The 22,464-nt window shown below is 37.1% G+C and overlaps 1 protein-coding gene and 1 pseudogene across 3 annotated transcripts in view; both read left to right on the plus strand.

Moving 5' to 3' along the window:
* SEPTIN14 (septin 14) overlaps nucleotides 1-17,872 on the plus strand; it is an 87,158-nt gene extending 69,286 nt beyond the window's left edge. For 2 of the 3 annotated variants that reach the window (XM_073792082.1, XM_073792083.1), the window contains 5 exons: nucleotides 166-262; nucleotides 1,546-1,714; nucleotides 4,337-4,469; nucleotides 10,285-10,453; nucleotides 12,416-13,317. In XM_073792082.1, coding sequence (XP_073648183.1) covers nucleotides 166-262; nucleotides 1,546-1,714; nucleotides 4,337-4,469; nucleotides 10,285-10,453; nucleotides 12,416-12,567 — 720 coding nt within the window. In that variant the 3' untranslated portion in view covers nucleotides 12,568-13,317. Of the gene's footprint in view, nucleotides 1-165; nucleotides 263-1,545; nucleotides 1,715-4,336; nucleotides 4,470-10,284; nucleotides 10,454-12,415; nucleotides 13,318-17,737 lie in introns of those variants that run through there. The other variant, XM_019921729.3, reaches the window with a different exon arrangement.
* LOC117308308 (olfactory receptor 7A5-like) lies at nucleotides 15,640-17,887 on the plus strand (annotated as a pseudogene).
* Nucleotides 17,888-22,464: the final 4,577 nt, after the last annotated feature.

A 22,464-nucleotide genomic window follows, 5' to 3' on the forward strand; every position in this document is an offset into this window, starting at 1 on the left:
ACATATTTAATGTGAAGTCATAAAATCTGAGGCAAGATAAATCACTTGTTTGAATAAACTTATGATGATATTATTGTCTCTGTTGTTTCCATAACAGAAATAAGATTAACAGAGTAAGTTATATTGGTATAAGGAAACATGATTAAAATTGTACTTACTTTCTAGGAACACTTACCTTTTGCTGTAGTAGGAAGTACAGATGAAGTGAAAGTTGGAAAAAGAATGGTCAGAGGCCGTCAGTACCCTTGGGGAGTTTTACAAGGTAAATGTAACAAAGATGCACAGGCTTGCTCTGGAATGATTATGCTTAAATATATATATAATTATAAAAATTATATAACATATAACTATAAATATGTAAAACAAAATATTTTAACTTGAGTCAATATTGGTAACTCTTGCTAAACAGCAAATTAATAGTTACTGATAAGGAGCACAGATTCTGTTTCATTTAAGATAATGTTTATTTTGATTGTAACCTATTCTCACGGGAGTTTTCTGGATGGTGCTTTAGGCAAAAATTCAGAAACTGGGCAGAACCTCCTCATTTCCCCCATCTGCTATATGCAGATTATCTCTCTATGCATAAACCATCACATTCAGAATGTTGGAAAGTTCTTTGAACAAAAGAACTCTGAACAACACAGAAGCATAAATATTGGTACTTGAAACATGTTATATAAGTTAATTGCTACCTAATTTATAAAGCATTTTAAAGTGGTCCCTATAAAAAGGGATGGAAAACCATTTTAAAAATAAAGTAATACAATTCATTTTTGGCTAAATTATACCTAGACATTTATATTAGTTATCTAGCATCATGATGAGTTAGAATAGTGTAATAGCAGTCATTTATTGTCTGATTCGTATACTTGTGATACTAATTATTGGGGACTAGTTTCCAAATGTTATTTTCAGTTAATATATTACAAATTTTTAAATTTATGAAATGTACTTAAACACAACATATTTTAATGAATATTACATTTGGTTATAATATCATACACAATGCACAAAGTATTGTGCTCAGTCTTTTGGATATGACAAACACAGTAGAGAGCCATGTGAATTTATTGAGTGATTTTGAAAACTGACTAATTCATTCTCATAAATATGGTGTATAAATATAGTTTAATAACTAAATCATGCATAGTTGTTAAGACCTTTATGTTAGCAGGATTTACTTTAATAAAATTATTTACTTTAGTGAAATTATATTATATTCTTTTTTAGTGCTCTGTAAAATACCTTGAGCATATTCATTTGAAAAATACTAACATAATTATTAATGAAAGTTTATGCCATCTACTAATATTACATGTTATTTCAGTGTTTCCTATTTATTCTTTGGCTAATAAATTTCAAGCAAATTTCCTGGTCTATAAATAAACTCTACCTATAATTTGTATGTACCATATAACCATAGTTACATGGTTAAAAGAATTATAGCTATTAATCTGAACGATCTCTTAGCTCACTCAAGAATACTTAGAAAGTGATAGGGATTGATAATAAGCTTTGTGGCTTTATTATTTTTCTGCCTAGTGGAAAATGAAAATCACTGTGACTTTGTTAAGCTCCGGGATGTGCTTTTTTGTACAAACATGGAAGACTTGAAAGAACAAACCCACACTTGGCACTATGAACGTTATAGGTGCAGCAAACTTCAGAAAATGGGATTTACTGATGTGGATCCAGACAACCAGCCAGTAAGGTGAGTGGAGATCTTGCTCAAACAAGATGACGGGTGACTTAGAAATCCCCTACAACGATGAGATACGATTATTTCGGAATGAGAATAGCTGTACTTCTCACATCCTAAATTGTGTGGTTTTTCATCATCTTCAGACTTAGATGGAGAGTTAGTAGGAGCAACATAATGCAAGGGCTCGTTTATATGCATCCAATATGTGTATGTGCTGAAATGTGTATCCAAAAGAAAAAGTAGATTTTATATGGAACAGAAGCTCAGGAAAGAGATTTGCAAATATTAGTAAAAATTGGTATAAGATGGCAAAGGATATTGAGGATTGGATGGAGGAAAGAGGAAAAGCGGCAGTGTAATGGCATGGTGTTGTCGAATCCAAGTTCACGTGCACGACACACAGTGAGGCCAAACAAACTGAAACATTGGAGTTTGGAGCAGAGAAAGGTTTATCGCAAGGACCTTGCAAGGAGAATGGGTGGCTCATGCTCAAAAGACCTGAACTCTCTGATGGGTTTCAGGGAAGAAGTTTTTATAGGCAAAATTTGTGGGGGAGGGCTGTAGGGTGTGTAACCCTCCTCTGATTGGTTGATGGTGAGGTAACAGGGTGATGTTCAGTCATCAGCCTTCTGGTTCCTACCAGTCTGGGTCTACATGCTTGTGCTCAGCGTGAAATTATCATCCTCCACCTGGGTAGGCACGTTAGTTCCTGTAGAAGAACTCAAGAGATCTGTATCAGATTGTCATACACACACTCCCACCCCTACCCCAGGAGGAACCAGGTCCAGGACCCCATGCTGCACTATCGTTTCTTTCTGCATTCCCTCACTTTCCTCCCAGTAACTGTTTGAATCTGCCCTTTGGAACTCAGGGAAGGTCTAGGAGGCGGAAAGCCTTTTTCCCACAAACAAGAAAGGGGGTACACGGAAAGGCTTTTATGCCTGGGAGGGTCCCACAACATCCCGCTCGGTTTCAATCTTCCCTTTTCTTTGATATTCCCCCATCTTGAGGGGAACAGGTGTTGGACAAGAAAGGGAATAACATTTTGGATTGGAGAGCTCAATCATAAACTTGGCAGAGAATCTAGGTTTTCGGGGGACTCAGTTTCAACGGAAGTCAAGTGAAAATAGTTTGAGAGCAGGTGTACTTAGCTATATTGAGGAGGAATAGGATTTGTGCTGCAGAAGGATGACAGTGTAGAACAATCCAGTTATATTAGTTACAGTACTTTGAAGGCAACCAGAATTGAACTGGCTATCTTAAATGCATCATATTTTGAAAGACGCCTGGCCTTATTTTAATTATTTTGAGAACCTCATAAATTAGATGTTCCCCCAAATTTTGTTGTCAAAAGATGTGAAGAAGTGTGATAATAAAAAGTGGTAGGAGAAACAAAACATATTTTAAGTGTTTCAAAATGTGAGTACTTACTATATATACACTCTCTATACTTATATTCAATATGGCCCCTCACTTTTTTACATCTCGTGATATAGAAATTTTCATTTCTATACATGAGAGAATATTGGTAAATGTCCTTATATGTGACATAACAATATATATATATATGTATTTTATTGAAGTATAGTTGATTTACAATGTTGTGTTAGTTTCTGCTGTATAGCAAAGTGATTCAGATATATAGAGAGATATAGATATATTCTTTTCCATATTCTTTTCCATTATGGTTTATCACAGGTTATTGAATATAGTTCCCTGTACTATAGAGTAGGACCTTGTTGTTTATCCATTCTATATATAATAGTTTGCATCTGTTAATCCCAAACTCCCAGTCCATCCCTCCCCTCCCCCCTCCCCCTTGACAACCACAAGTCTGTTCTCTATGTCTGGGAGTCTCTTTCTATTTCATAGATAAGTTCATTTGTGTCATATTTTAGATTCCACATATAAGTGATACCATATGGTATTTGTCTTTCTCTTTTTGACTTACTTCACTTAGTATGATAATTTCTAGGTCCATCCATGTTGCTGCAAATACCATTATTTCATTCTTTTTTATGGCTGAGTAGTATTCCATTGTATATATGTACTACCTCTTCTTTATCCATTCTTCTCTTGATGAACATTTAGGTTGTTTCCATGTCTTGGCTCTTGTGAATAGTGCTGCTATGAATGCACGGGTGCATGTATCTTTTTGAATTATAGTTTTGTCTGGATATATGCTCAGAAGTGGGATTGCTGGATCATATAGCAATGCTATTTTCAGTTTTTTGAGGCATGTCCATACTGTTTTCCATAGTACCAATTTACTTTCCCACCAACAGTGTAGGAGGGTTCCTTTTTCCCCATACCCTCCCCAGCCTTTGTTATTTGTAGATTTTTTTAATGATAGCTATTCTGACCAGTGTGAGGTGGTACCTCATTGCAGTTTTGATTTGCATTTCTCTAATAATTAGGGATGCTGAGCATCTTTTCATGTGCCTGTTGGCCATCTGTAGGTCTTCTTTTGGAGAAATGACTATTTAGGTCTTCTGCCTATTTTTCGATTGGGTTGTTTGGTTTTTTTGTTGTTGAGTTGTATGAGCTACTTATATTAATAAACAATATATATGTTTACATGTTTATTTATATTAACATTTTAATATAAAAGTAACACAAATTTCTTTTCAGTTTTCAAGAGATCTATGAAGCCAAAAGGCAGGATTTCTTGGATCAATGTCAGAGGGAAGAAGAAAAGTTGAAACAGAAGTTTGTGCAGAGAGTAAAGCAGAAAGAAACAGCATTTAAAGAAGCTGAAAAAGAGGCAAGTCCTGCTAGTTTGATATAATTTGTATTCAAGTTTAGGTGTCCTATTAAGTTGGAGGTTTTCATCTCGAGAGTTTAGATGATTTTGTTGGAGGATACTTTGCTATTCTTCAAAAAGTAGCTATTTACCATATAGGTTTTGGATACAGCCTTTAAAATTTTGCCATCTGTAATCTTATTTTTTTCTAGAGCATTTGGAGAATTTACTTTTTTTATTTTTTAAACTGAAGTATAATTTGACTTACAATATTGTATCAGTTTTGGGTATACAACAGTGATTGATTTTTTAAAATTTATTTATTTTATTTTATTATTTTTATTTTTGGCTGTGTTGGGTCTTCGTTGCTGCACACAGGCTTTCTCTAGTTGCGGCGAGCGGGGGCTACTCTTCGTTGCGGTGCGTGGGGTTCCCATTGTGGTGGCTTCTCGTTGCGGAGCACGGGCTCTAGGTGTATGAGCTTCAGTAGTTGCGGCACGCAGGCTCAGTAGTTGTGGTGTACGGGCTTAGCTGCTCCGTGGCATGTGGGATCTTCCTGGACCAGGGCTCGAACCCGTGTCCCCTGCATTGGCAGGCGGATTCCTAACCACTGCGCCACCAGGGAAGCCCCTGAATATTTTTATACATTACAAAATGATCACCATGATGTCCCAGTTACCATCTGTCACCATACAAGGTTTTACAATATTATTCACTATATTCCTTATGCTGTACATTACATGCCCATTACATTATTTTATAATTAGAAGTTTGTATCCCTTAATCTCCTTCACCTATTTCACTCATCCTCTAATGCCACTCTTCTCTGGCAACCACCTGTTTGTTCTCTGTATCTCTGAGTCTGTTTCTGTTTTATTATGTTTGTTCATTTGAATTGTTTTTTAGATTCCGTGTATAAGTGAAATCACATGGCATTTATCTTTCTCTATCTGACTTATTTCACTTAGCATAATACCCTCCAGGTCCATCCATGTTGTCACAAAAGGCAAAATTTCATTCTTTTTTATGGCTAATGTTCCATTGTATATATATACCACATCTTATTTATCCATTCATCTATTGATGGACACTTATGTTGCTTCCATATCTTGGCTATTGTAAATAATGCTGCAATGAACATAGAGGTGCATATATTTTTTCAACTTAGTGTTTTTGTTTTCTTCAGAAAAATACCCAGAAGTGGAATTACTGGATCGTACTGTTGTTCTATTTTTAATTTTTTGAGGAAGCTCCGTCCTATTTTCCATAGTGACCGTATCAATTTACATTCCCACTAATTCTGCACAAGTGTTGCCTTTTCTCCACATCCTTGCCAAAGTGTTATCTTTTGGATAATAGCCATTTTGAAGGGTGTGAAGAGATATCTAATTGTGAACTTGAATTGCATTTCCCTGATGATCAGTTATGTTGAGCATTTTCTCATGTACCTGTTGGTCATCTCCATATCTTCTTTGGAAAAATGTCTGTGTAGTTCCTCTGCTCATTTTGTAATTGGGTTGTTTGGGGTTTTTTTTATGTTGAGTTGTATGCATTCTTTATATATTTTGATTATTAACCCCTTATTAGATATATTGTTTAAAAATGTCTTCTCCCGTTCAATAGGCTGCCTTTTCATTTTGTTAATAACTTCCTTCACTGTGCAAAAGCTTTTCAGTTTGATGGAGTCCTATTTGTTTATTTTTGCATTTGTTTCCCGTCCCTGAGGAGACATATCCAAAAAAATTAAGACCGATGTCAAAGAGCTTACTGCATATGTTTTTTCTAGAGTTTTGTGGTTTCAGATCTTACAGTTATATCTTTAATCCAATTTGAGTTTATTTTTGTATATGGCATCAGAAAGTAGTCCAGTTTGATTCCTTTGCATGTAGCTGTCCAGTTTTCCCAACATCATTTATTGAAGAGGCTGTCTTTCCCTCATGTACATTCTTGCCTCCTTTGTTGTAGATTAGTTGACCGTATTAAGTGTGGGTTTATTTCTGGTCTCTCTTTTCTGTTCCATGAGTTTGTGTGTCTGTTTTGATGCCAGTACCATATGTTGTGATTGCTGCAGCTACGTAGTATATAGTTTGAAATCAGGGATGGAGAGACCTCCAGCTTTGTTCTTCTTTCTCAAAATTGTTTTGGCTATTTGTGGTCTTTTGTGTTTCCATACAAGCTTTAGAATTATTTGTTCTAGTTCAGTGAAAAATGCCATTGGTACTTTGATAGGGATAACATTGGATCTGTAGATTGTCTTTTGTATTGTAGTTATTATACCAATAATTTTTTCAATCCACGATGACAGTATATCTTTCCATTTATTTGTGTCATTTCAATTTCTTTCATCGTTTTCCAAGTACAAGTCTTTTACGTCCTTGGTTAGATTTATTTCTAGGTATTTTATTGTTTTTTTGCAATTGTAATGGGTTTGTTTTCTTAATTTCTCTTTCTGATAGTTCCTTGTTAGTGTATAGAATTGCAGCATATTTCTGTATATTAATTTTGTATTCTGCAACTTTACTGAATTCGTTTACTAGTTCTAACAGTTTTTGGTGACATCTTTAGGATTTTCTATATATAGTGTCATGTCCTCTGCAAACAGTGACAGTTTTACTTCTTCCTTGCTAATTTAGATGCCTTTTATTTCTTTTTCTTGTCTGATTGTTCTGGCTAGGACTTCCAATACTATGTTGAATAGATGTGGTGAGAGTGGACATCCTTGTTTTGTTCTTGATCTTAGAGGAAATACTTCCAGCTTTTCACAACTGAGTACCATGTTGGTTGTAGGTTTATCATATATGGCCTTTATTATGTTGAGGTTATTATGTTCCATCTATACCCACTTTGTTGAGAGTTTTTATCATAAATTGCTGTGGAATTTTGTCAAAAGCTTTTCCTGCATCTATTGATATGATCATATGATTTTATTCTTCAATTTTGTTAATATAGTATATATCACATTGTTTGATTTGTGAGTATTGTATTATCCTTGCATCCCTGGGATAAATCCTGCTTGATCATGGTATATGATCCTTTTGATGTATTGTTGAATTTGATTTGCCAATATGTTGTTGAGGATTTTTGCATCTATGTTCATCAGTGATATTGGCCTGTAATTTTTTTTGTGTGTGGTTTCTTTGTCTGGTTTTGTTATCAGTGTAATGCTGGCCTTGTAGAATGAGTTCAGAAGTATTCCTTCCTCTTCAGCTTTTTGGAATAGTTTGAGAAGGATAGGCATTATCTCTTCTTTAAATGTTTAGTAGAATTCACCTGTCAAATTATCTGGTCCTGGACTTTTGTTTGTTGGGAGTTTTAAAATTACTGATTCAATTTTACTACTGGTAATTTGTTCATATTTTGAATTTCTTCCTGATTCAGTCTTGGGAAACTGTACATTTCTAGAAATTTATTCATTTCCTCTAGGTTGCCCATTTTATTGGCATATAATTTTTCATATTAATCTCTTATGATCCTTTGTATTTCTGTGGTATCATTTGTAACTTCTTTTTTTTCATTTCTGATTTTACTTGGGCCCTCTTTTTTTCTTATGAGTCTAGCTAAAGGTTTATCAATTTTGTTTATCTTTTGAAAGAACCAGCTCTTAGTTTCATTGATCTTTTCTATTTTTTAAGCCTCTATTTCATTTATTTCTGCTTAAACCTTTATGATTTATTTTCTTCTGCTAACTTTGGGTTTTGTTAGTTCTTCTTTCCTAATTTGTTTATGTGTAATGTTAAGTTGTTTATACTAGATATTTTTCTTGTTTCCTGAGGTAGGCTTGTATTGCTATAAACTTCCCTCACAGCACTGCTTTCGCTGTATCCCATAGAATTTGGAAAAATGTGTTTCTGCTTTCATTTATCTCCAGGTATTTTTAAATTTCCCCTTTGTTTCTTCCATGACCCATTGGTTGTTTAGCAGCATATTGTTTGGCCTCCACATGTTTGTGTTTCTTGCAGTATTTTTCTTATAGTCGATTTCTAGTTCATAGTACTGTGGTTAGAAAAGAGGCTTGATATGATTTCACTCTTCTAAATTTATTGAGACTTCTTTTGTGGTCTGTGAAAGTTCCTAGAGAAAGTTCCATGTGTACTTGAAAAGAATATATATTTCTGCTGCTCTTGGACAGAGTATTCTATATATGTGTGTGTGTGTGTGTGTGTGTGATTTGAGACCAACGTTTCCTTATTGGTTTTCTGTCTGGATAATCTGTCCATTGATGTGAGTGCATTGTTAAAGTCCTTTAGTATGATTATGCTACTGTCAATTTCTTCCTTTAAGTTTGTTAATAGTTGCTTTATGTATTTGGGTGCTCCTATGTTGGGTGCATCTATATTTACAATTGTTATATCTTCTTGATGAACTGATCCCTTTATCATTATGTAATGCCCCTCTTTGTCTTTTGTTACCGTCTTTGCTTTAAAGCCTATTTTGGCTGATATAAGTATTGCTACACCAGCTGTCTTTTCATTTCCATAGAATATTTTTTCTGTCCCCTCATTTAGATTTATGATCCATTTGAGTTTAATTTTTGTGAAGGTTTGTGTCTAGATTCTTTGGGTTTTTTTTTTTCATGTGAATGTTCAGTTGTTTCAACACAAGTTGTTGAAGAGGGTATCTTTCCTCGTACTACATATGCTCCTTTGTCAAAGATCAATTTGCTAAATATATTTGCATCCATTTCTAGGTTCTCTATTTTGTTGCATTGATCTATTTTTTTCACCAATATCACACTATCGTGATTACTGTAGTTTTAGTCAGATTACTATAGTCAGTGAAGTCAGGTAGCATCAGTTCTTCAAGTTTATTCTTCTCCTTCAATATTGTTTTGGTTATTCTGGGTCTTTTGTTTTGCCATAAAACCTTTAGAATCAGTTTGTCAATATCTATAAAATAATTTGCTGGGATTTTGATTAGGATTGCAATGAATCTGTGGGTCAAGTTGGGAAGACCTGACAACTTGACAATATTGAGTCTTCCTATCCACAAACATGAAATAGTTATTTATTTTGTTCTTCTCTAATTTTTTTCATCAGGGTTTTGTTGTTTTCTTCATATGGATCTTATATGTATTTTGTTAGATTTATACCTAAGTATTTCATTGGGGGGGGTTAATGCAATTGTTATTGCGTTTCTTACTTCAAATTCCACTTGCTCACTGCTGGTATATAGGAAAGCAATTAACCTTTATATAATAACCTTATATCTTGCAACCTTGCTATAATCACTAATTAGTTCCAGGAGTTTTTTGGTCAGTTCTTTGGGATTTGCTACATAGATGATTATGTTATCTGCAAACAATGACAGTTTTATGTCTTTCTTCCCAATCTGTATACATTTTATTTTTCTTCTCTTACTTTATTGCATTAGCAAGGACTTCCAGTACAATGTTGAAAAGGAGTAGTGAGGGGGGACATCCTGACCTTGAACCTGATTTGCAGGAAAAGTTCGAGTTTCTCACCAGAGTAGTTAACATTTGAAATGTTTATGTATTAAGATAAAGTTTAGCTTTCTCTGATTTCTACCTTCAACCTCCCATCTTTAAGTAAAAAGTTTTCTCAATGATTTTGCCATCATTTATAAATACCACACTCCCACATCCCCAGCCTTTGCAATCATTCTTGCCATTGTATCTAGAAGCTCATTTACTTCTCAGGTCTGAAAATGTAATTACGAGCAATATGACTCCAGCAGAGATAATTTTTGAAACTGTTATTAAGAACAAGTGCTACTCTGATGATTAGGGTGTGTTTGATAACCAGAAAAAGAGAAACATGTACTTGGGGATGTGCCACCATAGCGTGCTTTGAGTCACAACTGCAGATTTGTTTCACAGCTACAGGACAAGTTTGAGCATCTTAAGAGGGTCCAACAAGAGGAGACAATGAAACTTGAGGAGGAGGGAAGACAATTGGAAGAAGAAATAATAGATTTTTATAAAATGAAGGCTGCCTCTGGAACATTGCAGACTCAGGAGTGTACCAGTATAAGGAAGGACAAAGATCGTAAGAAATAATCCTCTCTTACCATCTGTGTGTCATGGAGCCCTATCACTCTCAATCCCATCCTCCTGTGAGATTTTTCTCATAGCACTAATTCTGATTGAAATTATACTAAGTTTTAAAATCTGTTTGCTTATTGTATGTTTTCTCCAACTAGAATGTGAACTCCTTGGGAGTAGGTACCTTGACCATCTTGTTAAATGTTCTGTCCTCAGTGTTTAGAACAAGAGTAGCACAGAATCAGCAGTCAATAAATATTTGCTAAAATGAAAGAAAATCAAAGAATTATATAGCACAGTGTGAAAAGTGATTAGCTGTTGAAATTCTTTTACCACAGCCCTACTTGTGGCTCCAGGGACCAAGTGTATATATACTATTTCATATCTAAATAGAAGTAGGGGATTTGTTGGCATAAAATATTATGTTATAAAAGGCTAATTCTTATGCTGATATTCCTTAACAAATTCTACTGATAATTTCTTGATAGTTTTTATTAAATAAAATATTGTTTCTGATTGGAACTCTTAGGCTTTTATGTTAGACCTTGTAAAACTAATATTGGAATAAATCTTGAAAAGTTAGGGAGAGCCAGAAAACAGTGGGAAACCATGAGTAACATTTGGATGATAATATTACACCTTACATATTTGGGGTATATGTTAAAACTAAAGTTATCAAATAAAGTGGACTTTTTTTTTTGCCATTTCAAAATTTTCCTTCTGACTATATATCCTGATTTTCCACATTTACAATGTCAGTTCACCTGTGTGTGTGGCTGACTCACCGTGACTCATTCTATGAAAGTACTACCATTGAGGGTCTGTATATATTTACTCCAGCTACATCTGGCATAGTTCATGGAATTTTTCTTATGTCCCTAAAAGAATAAATTTTTCTTCTGTTGTAATTTTATTACTGCATTCATTTCAAAGGCAGCATTTTTTTCAGGGTATCAGGGTATTGTGATTTTTGCCTCAAAATATTTGAGAAAATATAATCTGATTTATAATACCTTTACTTCTTGAAATTTTTTTTTTGAAAAATACAGGGAAAGGGAGGTATATCCACAATGATTTTTATATATGTTATTAAGTCACCTTATGATTTTATCATTTGGGGGAAGAATGAAGTCTACTATGTGAACTTTTAATGGAAACTCTACAAGAACCAGGATCTTTGTTTTGTTCACTTATGAATTCATCCCTAGGCCTAGAACAGTGCCTGGCGGTAATTGTTCATTGAATAAATGAAAACAATAATAGTACATTAGCTATATTATATGCATGGATAGTTTAATTTAGATCATTGACTTTTAGAAGATAAACAATAAGTATAACATTATTGCTTTCCCACATGCTGGTGAATTATACAGCTAAGGGATTTTCATCTTCTCATTCTCTCAACATAATCCAGTGTTATTAAAATTTGAGTCACCAATGTTGTTACACATATAAAAAACTGTTATGTTAGCCTTGTAAAAGTGCATTTATAAAATGCACTTGGTTGCATTTGAGAATGGACCCTTTAGGTAATAATGTGATAGTCCATAGTTTCTTTTAGAGAAAGGAAAGATTCACCCTAAATAAACGGTATGGTTTTTCTTTCCACTTCTTTTCCAAAGGTATAAAACAAGTTATGATTTAGTAGTTTATAAAGCATACATTTGCTCATTAAATAATGGTTTTATAAAATAGTATTTGTTTCCTATATAGCTTTTAACTATATGAATAAAATTATTTTTCTCTTTCAGATCCACTTTCATGTTAAACAGAGGTTCCAGATTTATGTAGCACAGAAAGTTTTAATAAGTCAGCATTACTAAAAACTTATAAGTATACTTTACTTTTCCTTAGAGTTTTTATTTGCTAGATTATTTATTTGATATTAATGTAAATTGTATTTTTTTTTTTTTTTTTTTTTTTGCGGTACGCGGGCCTCTCACTGTTGTGGCCTCTCCCATTGCAGAGCACAGGCTCCGGACGCACAGGCTCAGCAGCCATGGCTCATGGGCCCAGCCGCAACAAGGCATGTGGGATCTTCCCAGACCGGAGCACGAACCCGTGTGCCCTGCATCGGCAGGCGGATTCTCAACCACTGCGCCACCAGGGAAGCCCTAAATTGTATTTTTTAAATTTCAGTTTCTACTTGATCATGGCTAGTAATACACATTCCAATGATTTTTATACATTTATCTTGTATTCTGTAACCCTTCTAAAACTTGTTAAATTCACTAATAAGTTGTAATATCTTTTTTTGTAGATTTATTTGAATTTCCTAGCTACATGATTATTTGGTATCTGAGTGAAAGCCATTTACTTTTCCAAATTTTATGTCTTTTATTTTCTTGCCTTACTTAATTGACTATGACTTTTAGTACAATGTTGAGTAGAAGTGGTGACAGGGGGCTTCATTATCTCATTCTCAATGTTAGAAATAGATACAGTTCAATCTGTCATTTGTTTCCAGTTTTATTGAGATATAATTGACATAGAACATTGTATAAGTTTAAGATGTACAATATGTTGATTTGATACATTTATATATTGCAGAATTACTACCAACATAGCATTAGCTAACACACCTTCTTACTGTCAGGTAGTTACCATTTCTTTGTGATGAGAACATTTAAGACCTATTTTCTTAGCAACATTCAAGTATATAATATGGTATTATCAACTATAATCACCATGCTGTACATTAGATTACTGTACAAAACTTGTTAACTTTATAGTTAAAAGTTTGTACCCTTTGACTGATAATTCCCCATTTTCCCCAACCCTGGCTTCTGGTAACCACCATTCTCTGTTTCTTGAATTTGGCATTTTTAGATTCCACATATAAGTGATGTCATAAAGTATTTACCTTTCTGTCTGACTTATTTCACTTAGCATAATGTCCTCAAGTTTCATCCAAATTGTTGCAAATGGCAGGATTTCCTTCTTTCTTGTGGTTGAATAGTATTCCACACTTCTTTATTCATTCATCAATTGACATACCCTGAAGTTGTATTTATATCTTGCTATTGTGAATAATGCTGCAACTAACATGGGAATATATACCCAGAAGTATGGTTGCTGGGTCACGTGGTCGTTCTAATTTTAATTTTTTGAGGAACATCCATATTTTTTTCTCCATAGTAGCTATACAAACCTCCATTCCCAGCAACAATACACAAGAGTTCCATCTTCACTAACACTTGTTATCTCTTCTCTTTGGGATGACAGACATTTTCACAGGCATGAAGTGATATCTCATTGTGATTTTGATTTGCATTTCCCTTATGATTAGTGATATTGAGCACTTTTTCATGTGCTTGTTGGCCATTTGTATGTTTTCTTTGGAAAACTGTCAATTCAGTTTCTCTGTCCATTTCTTAATAGGATTGGTTTTTTGTTTTCTTTTGTTTTTAATATGGAGTTGTATGAGTTCTTTATGTATTTTGGATATTAGCCCTTTATCAGATACACAATTTGCAAATATTTTCATCCATTCAGTAGGATGTCTTTCATTTTGTTGATGGTTTCCTTTGCTGTGCAGAAGCCTTTTAGTTTGATGCTGGCCCACTTGTTTATTTTTGCTTTTGTTACGTTTCTTTTGGTGTCAAATCCAAAAAATCACCACCACGACTGATGTCAAAGAGCTTACTGCCTTTGTTTCCTCCTAGGAGTTCTTTGGTTTCAGGTCTTACATTCAAGTCTTTATCCATTTTGAGTGGGATTGGTGTATTGTGTAAGGTAGGTGTCCAGGTTCATTCTTTTGCATATGGCTGTCCAATTTTTTAAATTAATTAATTAATTAATATATTTTGGGCTGCGTTGGGTCTTCATTGCTGTGCGTGGTCTTTCTCTAGTTGTGGCTAGCGGGGGCTGCTCTTTGTTGCGGTGTGTGGGCTTCTCATTGCGGTGGCTTCTCTTGTTGTGGAGCACAGGCTCTAGTCATGTGCTTCAGTAGTTGTGGCACATGGGCTCAGTAGTTGTGGCTCACAGGCTCTAGAGCACAGGCTCAGTAGTTGTGGCACACGGGCTTAGTTGTTCCCCAGCATGTGGGATCTTCCCGGACCAGGGATAGAACCCGTGTCCCCTGCATTGGCAGGCAGATTCTTAACCACTGTACTACAGGGGAAGTCCCTGGCTGTCCAATTTTCCCAACATGATTTATTGAAGAAACTGCCCTTTCCCCATTGTATATTCTTGGCTCCTTTGTCATAAGTTAATTGACATATATGCATGGGTTTATTTCAGGGATTTCTATTCCATTTCATTGATCTATGTGCCTGTTTTTATGCCCGTACCATACTGTTTTGTAATATAGTTTGTAATATAGTGTGAAATCAGGGAGTGTGATGTCTCCAGCTTTCTTTATCTTACTTCAGATCGCTTTGACTATTTGGGATCTTTTGTGTTTCCATACAAATTTTAGGATTCTTAGCTCAATTTCTGTGAAAAATACCATTGGAATTTTGATGGAGATTGCATTAAATCTGTAGATTGCTTTTGCTAGTATGGATATTTAAACAATGCTAAGTCTTCCAATCCATGAGGACGGAATTTCTTTCCATTTATTTGTATCTTTTTCAATTTCTATATCAATGTCTTAAAGTTTTTAGTGTAAAGGCCTTTTACCTCCTTGAATAAATTTATTTCTAGGTATGTTACCTTTTTGATGAAATGTAAATAGAATTGTTTTCTGAATTTCTCTTTCTCATATGTTATTAGTGTATAGAAAAGCAACAGATTTCTGTATATTGATTTTGTATCCCACAACTTTACTGAATTCATTTATTAGTTTTAACAGGTTTTGGTGGAGTCTTTAGGGTTTTTTTATATATAATACCATTTCATATGCAAATAGTGACAGTTTTACTTCTTCCTTTTCAATTTGGATGCCTTTTATCACTTTTTGTTGCCTGACTGCTCTGGCTAGGACTTCCAATACTATGTTGAATAGATGTGGCAAGAGTGGAATATTTGAACACATAAATAATTAATGGTGGGCTTCCCTGGTGGCGCAGTGGTTGAGAGTCCGCCTGCCGATGCAGGGGACGCGGGTTCATGCCCCGGTCTGGGAGGATGCCGCGTGCCGCGGAGCGGCTGGGCCCGTGAGCCATGGCCGCTGAGCCTGCACGTCCGGAGCCTGTGCTCCACAACCGGAGAGGCCACAGCAGTGAGAGGCCCGCGTACTGCAAAAAAAAAAAAAAAAAAAAAAGAATTTCTACCACCTGTCCCCACCGAGAAACATCAAATTGATAATGATATAATTATGATAATGATATCCATCATTATAACTATAAGCTGTTATATATATATTTAGTTATGTAATTTTAGTACATGACAGAAAATGGCCATACTAATATGGAGGCCCAGATTTATTTGTCATAAGATGCTTTTAAATTGGGAATTCTGGGTACCATTTCTACATTCTTTAGAGGCAAGATAATATCTGTGGCTGATGTGAGTTGTATTTACTCCTAGCCTAATCAGTGAGGCTGGGAATGGGAAAGGTATGGTAGCAACAGCCTAGGAGACCATGGTCCAGTCTCTGTGTGTGTGTGTGTATGTGTGTGTTTGGGTGTTTGTGTACCTTGTGAAGTGAGAACATTCCTAAAGGCAGGGTACGTGGCCTCATAATTTCAAGGTGACTTTTACATTACAGAGACCAGAAATAAACTAACAGATGGTACTAAGGAGGCAATCAATTTAGAGGATGTCCTTGCAACAAAATTAATAATGTGGAAGAGGAACATGGAGTGGATGAGGGACCTTGTCTAGCTTAGCTTCAGCAGCAGCAGGGAAACCACCTGGTTCCTCAAATTTTTCTGACACTGTTTCTATCATGCTCCTTCTTGCTCATACCTCTCTGACATACCTGGTTCCTTTGGAGCCTTGATTTTTCTGAAACAAGCACGTTTCTTGGAGCAATTGCACTGGCCATTCCTGCACTTAGGCACACACTTCAGATAACTTCCTGGGTCCAACCCTGTCTTCCTTGCAATCTGTGTTCAAATGTCACCTTGTTTGCCAGTGTTACCTAAACACTCAGTAAAAAAAATCACACTCCCTGCCTACTGTCTCCTTTATGACTGATTATTTTTCACCACAGCGCTGCTCACCATTTGACATGTTACATGATTTTTTATTTTCTTATATTCTTTCTCTATCGTTGGATTGTAGAGTTTTGTTTTTCAGTGCCCTATATTCATGGCTTAGATAGTTATTGGAAAATTGAGTTATCACTCAATTAATATTCCTCAAATGCATGAAATGCATGAAAGAATTTCACATAAAAATTGTAAGACACCTAACATCTTGGGAAAAAGCTGAAAGTAGGACAAAAATTCATAAACAGAGATGGTACAAGGAATCCTAGAGAGGGGACAAGATCCGTAGACAATTTGTTGAAATTAATCAATTTCTTAACTGCAAAATGTAAATGTAGGTGAAAATTAAACATGTTACTGATGTTTTTCTCACTTCTCGTAGTCACTTACACTACATGGAACCAGGGAACCTTACAGGAATTGTAGAATTTCTTCTATGATTTTTAGAGTAACCAGAATTCCAGCCCCTCACATTTTGGCTTTTCCTCTCCATGTACATGATCACTGTGTCTGAAAACCTGCTCATCATCCTGGCCATCAGCTTAGACTTCCACCTCCACACACCCAACCAACCTGTCCTTCTTCAACGTGTCCTTTGCACATTTCTGTTTCACCTCCACCAGGATCCCAAAGATGATGCAGAACATCCAGACACACAGCAAAGTTATAACCCTTGAAATCTGCAGCAGGAAGATATATTGTTTCCCACTGTTTGCAGGATTGGACAACTTTCTCCTGGTTGTGGTGGCCTATGAGCACTTTGTAACCATCTCTCACCCGCTACGTTACACCATCACCATGAACCTCCAGCTCTGGGGACTGATGGTTCTTGTGTCCTGGGTCATGAGTGCCATGAATTCCTTGCTACAGAGCTTGGTAATGTTGGGGCTGTCCTTCTATGAAGACTTGGATATCCCCACTTTTTCTGTAGCTCAGTCAAGTGGTCAACTTGCTTGTTCTGTCAACTTTCTTAATAACGTGATGATACATTTTGCAGCTGCACTGCTGGGCGGTGTTCCCGTGGCTGAGGTTCTTTACTTATATTCTAAAAGAGTTTCCTCCATACACGGAATCTCATCATTTCAGGGAAAGCATAAAGCCTTGTCCATCTGTCCATCTTACCTCTCAGTTGTCTCCTTTTTTTACTGTATGTGTCTATGAATGTACTTAAGCTCTGCTTCTCCACACAGCTCACATTCAAGTGCAACAGCCTTGGTGATGTAAACTGTGGTCATGTCCATGCTGAACCCCTTCATCTACAGTTTGAAGAACAAAGACATATACAAACAGCTTTGAAAAGACTCTTTGGGAAGGAAACTATAAAAGACCAGTTGTCCTAGGGCTGAAGAAGTACGCATGATTGCAAGGATCAAAGCCTGTGAGCCAGAATTTCCAATTATTTTATCAGAGTGTGGAAGTAGGACTTGCTACTTTTTTATTGCTAGAGTTTCTATTTCTTTGATTTCAACTTCTCTCTACAATTTATACAGCTCACTTTATTAAGCTTCCTGCCCTGACAATGAACAGGGTTATTTCCCCTTTGTCATTCTCATATTCTCTCAAATTTATTCCCAACCTTGGACTTAAAATATTTGGCAATTCTCATTTATTTCATGGGACTACTTAGATTTCTTAAAAATAATTTATTCTCAAGTGAGGTAGATCACACTAATTTTTGTTTGATTTTACTAAAAGAATAGCCATGAGTTACACAACTCCTATGGAGAAACTAAACTTGGCAACCAAGACAATTTATATAATTTTATAACAGAAAAATCTGAGACTACACTTTTTCACTTTTATGCCCAATATTCATTGTATATCACTGACTTATTTGTTCTCCCTGAAAACATAGACTTTGAAATGCTAGTGTCTCATGGTCATAGGGTTTGATTTTCCTCGTTAAGATTCTATTCTCAAAAAAAAAAAAAAAAAAAAAAAAAAAGATTCTATTCTCTTATTCAAGCCCATGTCCACACTGTCTACCAGATTCACTGGCATAATGATTATCAAATACATTTATCCAAGTTTTTAATAATTTCAATTTCTTTTGTAAAGAACTCTTTCTGTTCATTAATTTTATTCCTGTGTTCATTGAATTGTCCTTCTGAGTTTTCTTGTCGCTCATTGAATGTCTTCGTAACAGAGATTTTGGATTCTTGATCCGTTAGATTGCAATATTCCATGCCTTTGTGTTCAGCTGCTGGAAAATTATCACTTTCTTTTTATGATGGCCTAGTTCCTTGATTTTTTGTTAGTTTCAGGTATATAGCAAATTGATTTGGTTATACATATGTAGATATCTATATTCTTTTAAAATTCTTTTCCATTATAGGTTGTTACAAGATATTGAATATAGTTCAATATACTGTATGTGCTATGCAGTAAAACTTCGTTGTTTATCTTTTTTTTTTTTTTTTGCGGTACGCAGGCCTCTCACTGCTGTGGCCTCACCCCTTGCAGAGCACAGGCTCCGGACGCTCAGGCTCAGCGGCCATGGCTCACGGGCCCAGCCGCTCCGCGGTATGTGGGATCTTCCCGGGCCGGGGCACGAACCCGTGTCCCCCGCACTGGCAGGCGGACTCTCAACCACTGCGCCACCAGGGAAGCCCTGTTGTTTATCTATTTTATATATGGTAGTGTGCATCTGTTAATCCCATACTCCCAATTTATCCCTCCCCCTGCATCCCCTTGGGTAACCGTAAGTTTGTTTTCTGTCTGTGAGCCTGTTTCTGTTTTGTAAATAAGTTCACTTGTACTATTTTTTAGATTCCACATATAAGTGATATCATAATACTTGTCTTTCTCTGTCTGACTTACTTCACTTAGTATGATAATCTCTAGGTCCGTCATATTTCTTTGATTTTTTTTTTTTTTTTTTTTCGGGACGCGGGCCTCTCACTGTTGTGGCCTCTCCCACTGCGGAGCACAGGCTCCGGACGCGCAGGCTCAGCGGCCATGGCTCATGGGCCCAGCCGCTCCTTGGCATGTGGGATCTTCCCAGACCAGGGCACGAACCCGTGTCCCCTGCATCGGCAGGCGGACTCTCAACCACTGCGCCACCAGAGAAGCCCTTTTTTGATTTTAAAATAGTGTTTATAGGTACACACTTCTGCTTTCACATTAGAAGTAGCAGAAAACTTAACTAAGTAAGCTTTTATGTCTTCTTTGGCTCTTACAATTCACCAGGCCGGCTATTAGAATCCTTTCTTTTGTACTCCAGAAGGTGGTGCTATAGCTCAAGTTTGTATTTTCCTCCCTTGCACTCCCCCCCACCCCCCAAACCTTGGCCTGTTATCTGAGCACCCTCTGTGTCAACTAGGGCTCACTCTGGCAGATGCACTTGGGAGGCGATAGCAGAGTAGAAGGAGGTATGGGTTTAGCACTTGGGGTTCTTGGAGTGCCCACAGTTGGTGGGTGTCTCCTCGAGTAAGGTTCTCCAGCAGGTTTGTGGGCAGACTTCCTGCTGAAGTCCTGAAGCAGATAGCAGGAAACGAACCTTTAATGCCCCTTGATATTCTTATCTCTTTCCTTCCCTTCTTCCCCTCTCCCCTCAGTCACGGAGGTCCCTCCTCAGGAATCCGGTTGCTGCTGGAGAGAAATGGGTTTCTCCAGTTGCAATTCGCATAACTGGGATAGTAGGCCAGTCACTCATCACTTCCGCTTTCCACCAGCTCCATGGGAGGGGTCATGGCTTTCCACCTCCTCTGTTGGAGGAGTCACCACCACTGCTGCCAAAAGCTCAGTCCCTTGTTAGTGTCACCCTGGGGAGATGGGCCACCTTGGCGAGTTTCTCCCTCTCCCCTCCAAACTCATCCTCACCTTGTTCCAATGGCATGCTAAAATCCCCCTCAGGCAGGCTGGACTTCCACAAATTCTCCCTCTCTAGAGGGTCTCTTGGTCTCTTCCCAGTTTGGCAATCTCCAGGCTCTCCTCCCCTCCATCCCCTGCCCCGCTGTGACTAGTGGGGGTGGAGCAGGTTTGCTGACTCCCTTGGACCTACAGCCCTTACTGAGGTCCTGTTTGTTTATTTTCAGGTACGCAGGTGGGCTAGAAACCTCCTGGCTTCCTTGATGTAATGTGCAGAGGTGCTTTTGTTCAGTTATGGATGTCTAATTAGTTGTTTAAAAAGTGGGAGGGAAAAGAGGAGCAACTTACCCCACTGGCCATATGCTGATATCACTCCTACAAGTCTATCCCTGCTGATATTTCTAACTCTAAGCAACTACATAGATTATTCTAACTTTCCCCCTTGCTTATCCCTAAATTCCCACTCCAACATTGAGAAACCCAGCTCCCATCATCCACAGTCTATTTACTTCATTGTTCAATTCTAACGTGTATGTACAGCAGTATCAGAATTATTAACTAGTACATCTGTGAGAAATAACTTTATCAGCTAGAGCACAGTGTTTGTGTGCAGTTACTTCTGGCTCAGCCTTATCAATTCCATCATTTCCAAAGTCACTTAGGTTAGTACAATTCATTCCCCCATCCCTACAGTGAGGTTGTCTTGTACATTTGTAATAGTTTGACTCTCATGTCACATTCTGCATTCCCTCCTGGGATCCTTCAAACATAGCCAAATTATTTTTCTTTAAATTTGCATACTTAAGTTTCACTCTTCATGCTGTAAAGTTCTATGAATTTTCAAAAAATGCATAATGTCTTCATCATAACAGTAGCATACAGAATAGGTTTATCACCCTAAAAAAATATCCCCTGTGCTTCATCTAGTTAACCCTCTTTGACTCTCATTTCCTTCCTGACAACCACGGACCTTTCTACTGTCTCTATAGTTTTACCTTTCCCAGAATGTCACATAATTAGACTCATGCAGTATGTAGCCTTTTCAGATTGGCTTCTTTCACTTAGCAATATATATTTAAGGTTCTGCCATGTATTTTCATGGTTTGACAGCTCATTTTCTTTAAACCACCAAACAATATTCCATTGTATGGATATAATAGTTTATTTATCCATTCACCTGCTGAGGGATATCTTGGTCTTGATGATTATCAGGGTCTGGGTAGTGTTAGAACAGAGCTAAGGGTAAGGGTCATGGTCAAGATTAGGGTGGCTGTGAGTCTCAGGGTCAGGGTAAGCATTAAGTGAAGGTCAAGATAACGATGAGATTCACTGTAGAGTGAGGGTTTGGTTCAGGATCAGGGTCAGGGTCACAGTCAGGGTCAGGTTGATTGTCAACATCATAAGGGTCCGGGTCAGTGTGATGGTCATGATCAGGGTCAGAGACAGTGTGTGGGACCAGTTCAGAGTCATTTTGAGGGTGAAAATCAGAATCCGTATTTGTGTGAGCACCAGGGCCAGAGTGAGGCTGAGCACCAGGATCCCAGTCATCGTCAATGTTAGGTTCAGAGTCATAGTCTGTGCAAGGGTCAGGGTCAGCTTGAAGGTCAGAGTCAGGATGGGAGTTAAGGTGAGAGTCACAGGGACAGGGTGAGGTAAGGTCAAAGTCAGAGTGATGGTCAGAGTTAGATTAAGGTTGAGAGTCATGATCAGGATCATGGTAAGCTGAGTGTGAGGATCAAGTAAAGGTCAGAATGAGGATGAGGTTCAGCATCAGTTATAGTGTCAGGGTGAGAGTCAAGGTGAGAATTAGGGTCAAGATGGGTGTGAGAATGAGGTTCAGGGTCAGGGTCATGGTTCAGGAGAACTTTGGGATGAGGTCAGAGTCAGGTTAAATGTCAGTGTGAAGGTTAGCAATGAAGTGAGGGCAAGGGTCAGCATTAGGATAGCATTAGGATAGGTTGTAGGTCAAGGTGAGGTTGATATCAGAGTCAGGTTGAGTGATGATCAAGGTCAGCATGAGGGACAGGTTCCAGGGTAGGGTGATGATGATAAGCAAAATTGGTGACCACATTGCATCAGTGTCAGAGTTAGGGTAAGCTTCAGGGTG

Source organism: Tursiops truncatus, chromosome 15 (genome assembly GCF_011762595.2).
Source record: "Tursiops truncatus isolate mTurTru1 chromosome 15, mTurTru1.mat.Y, whole genome shotgun sequence".
Lineage (NCBI taxonomy): Eukaryota > Metazoa > Chordata > Mammalia > Artiodactyla > Delphinidae > Tursiops > Tursiops truncatus.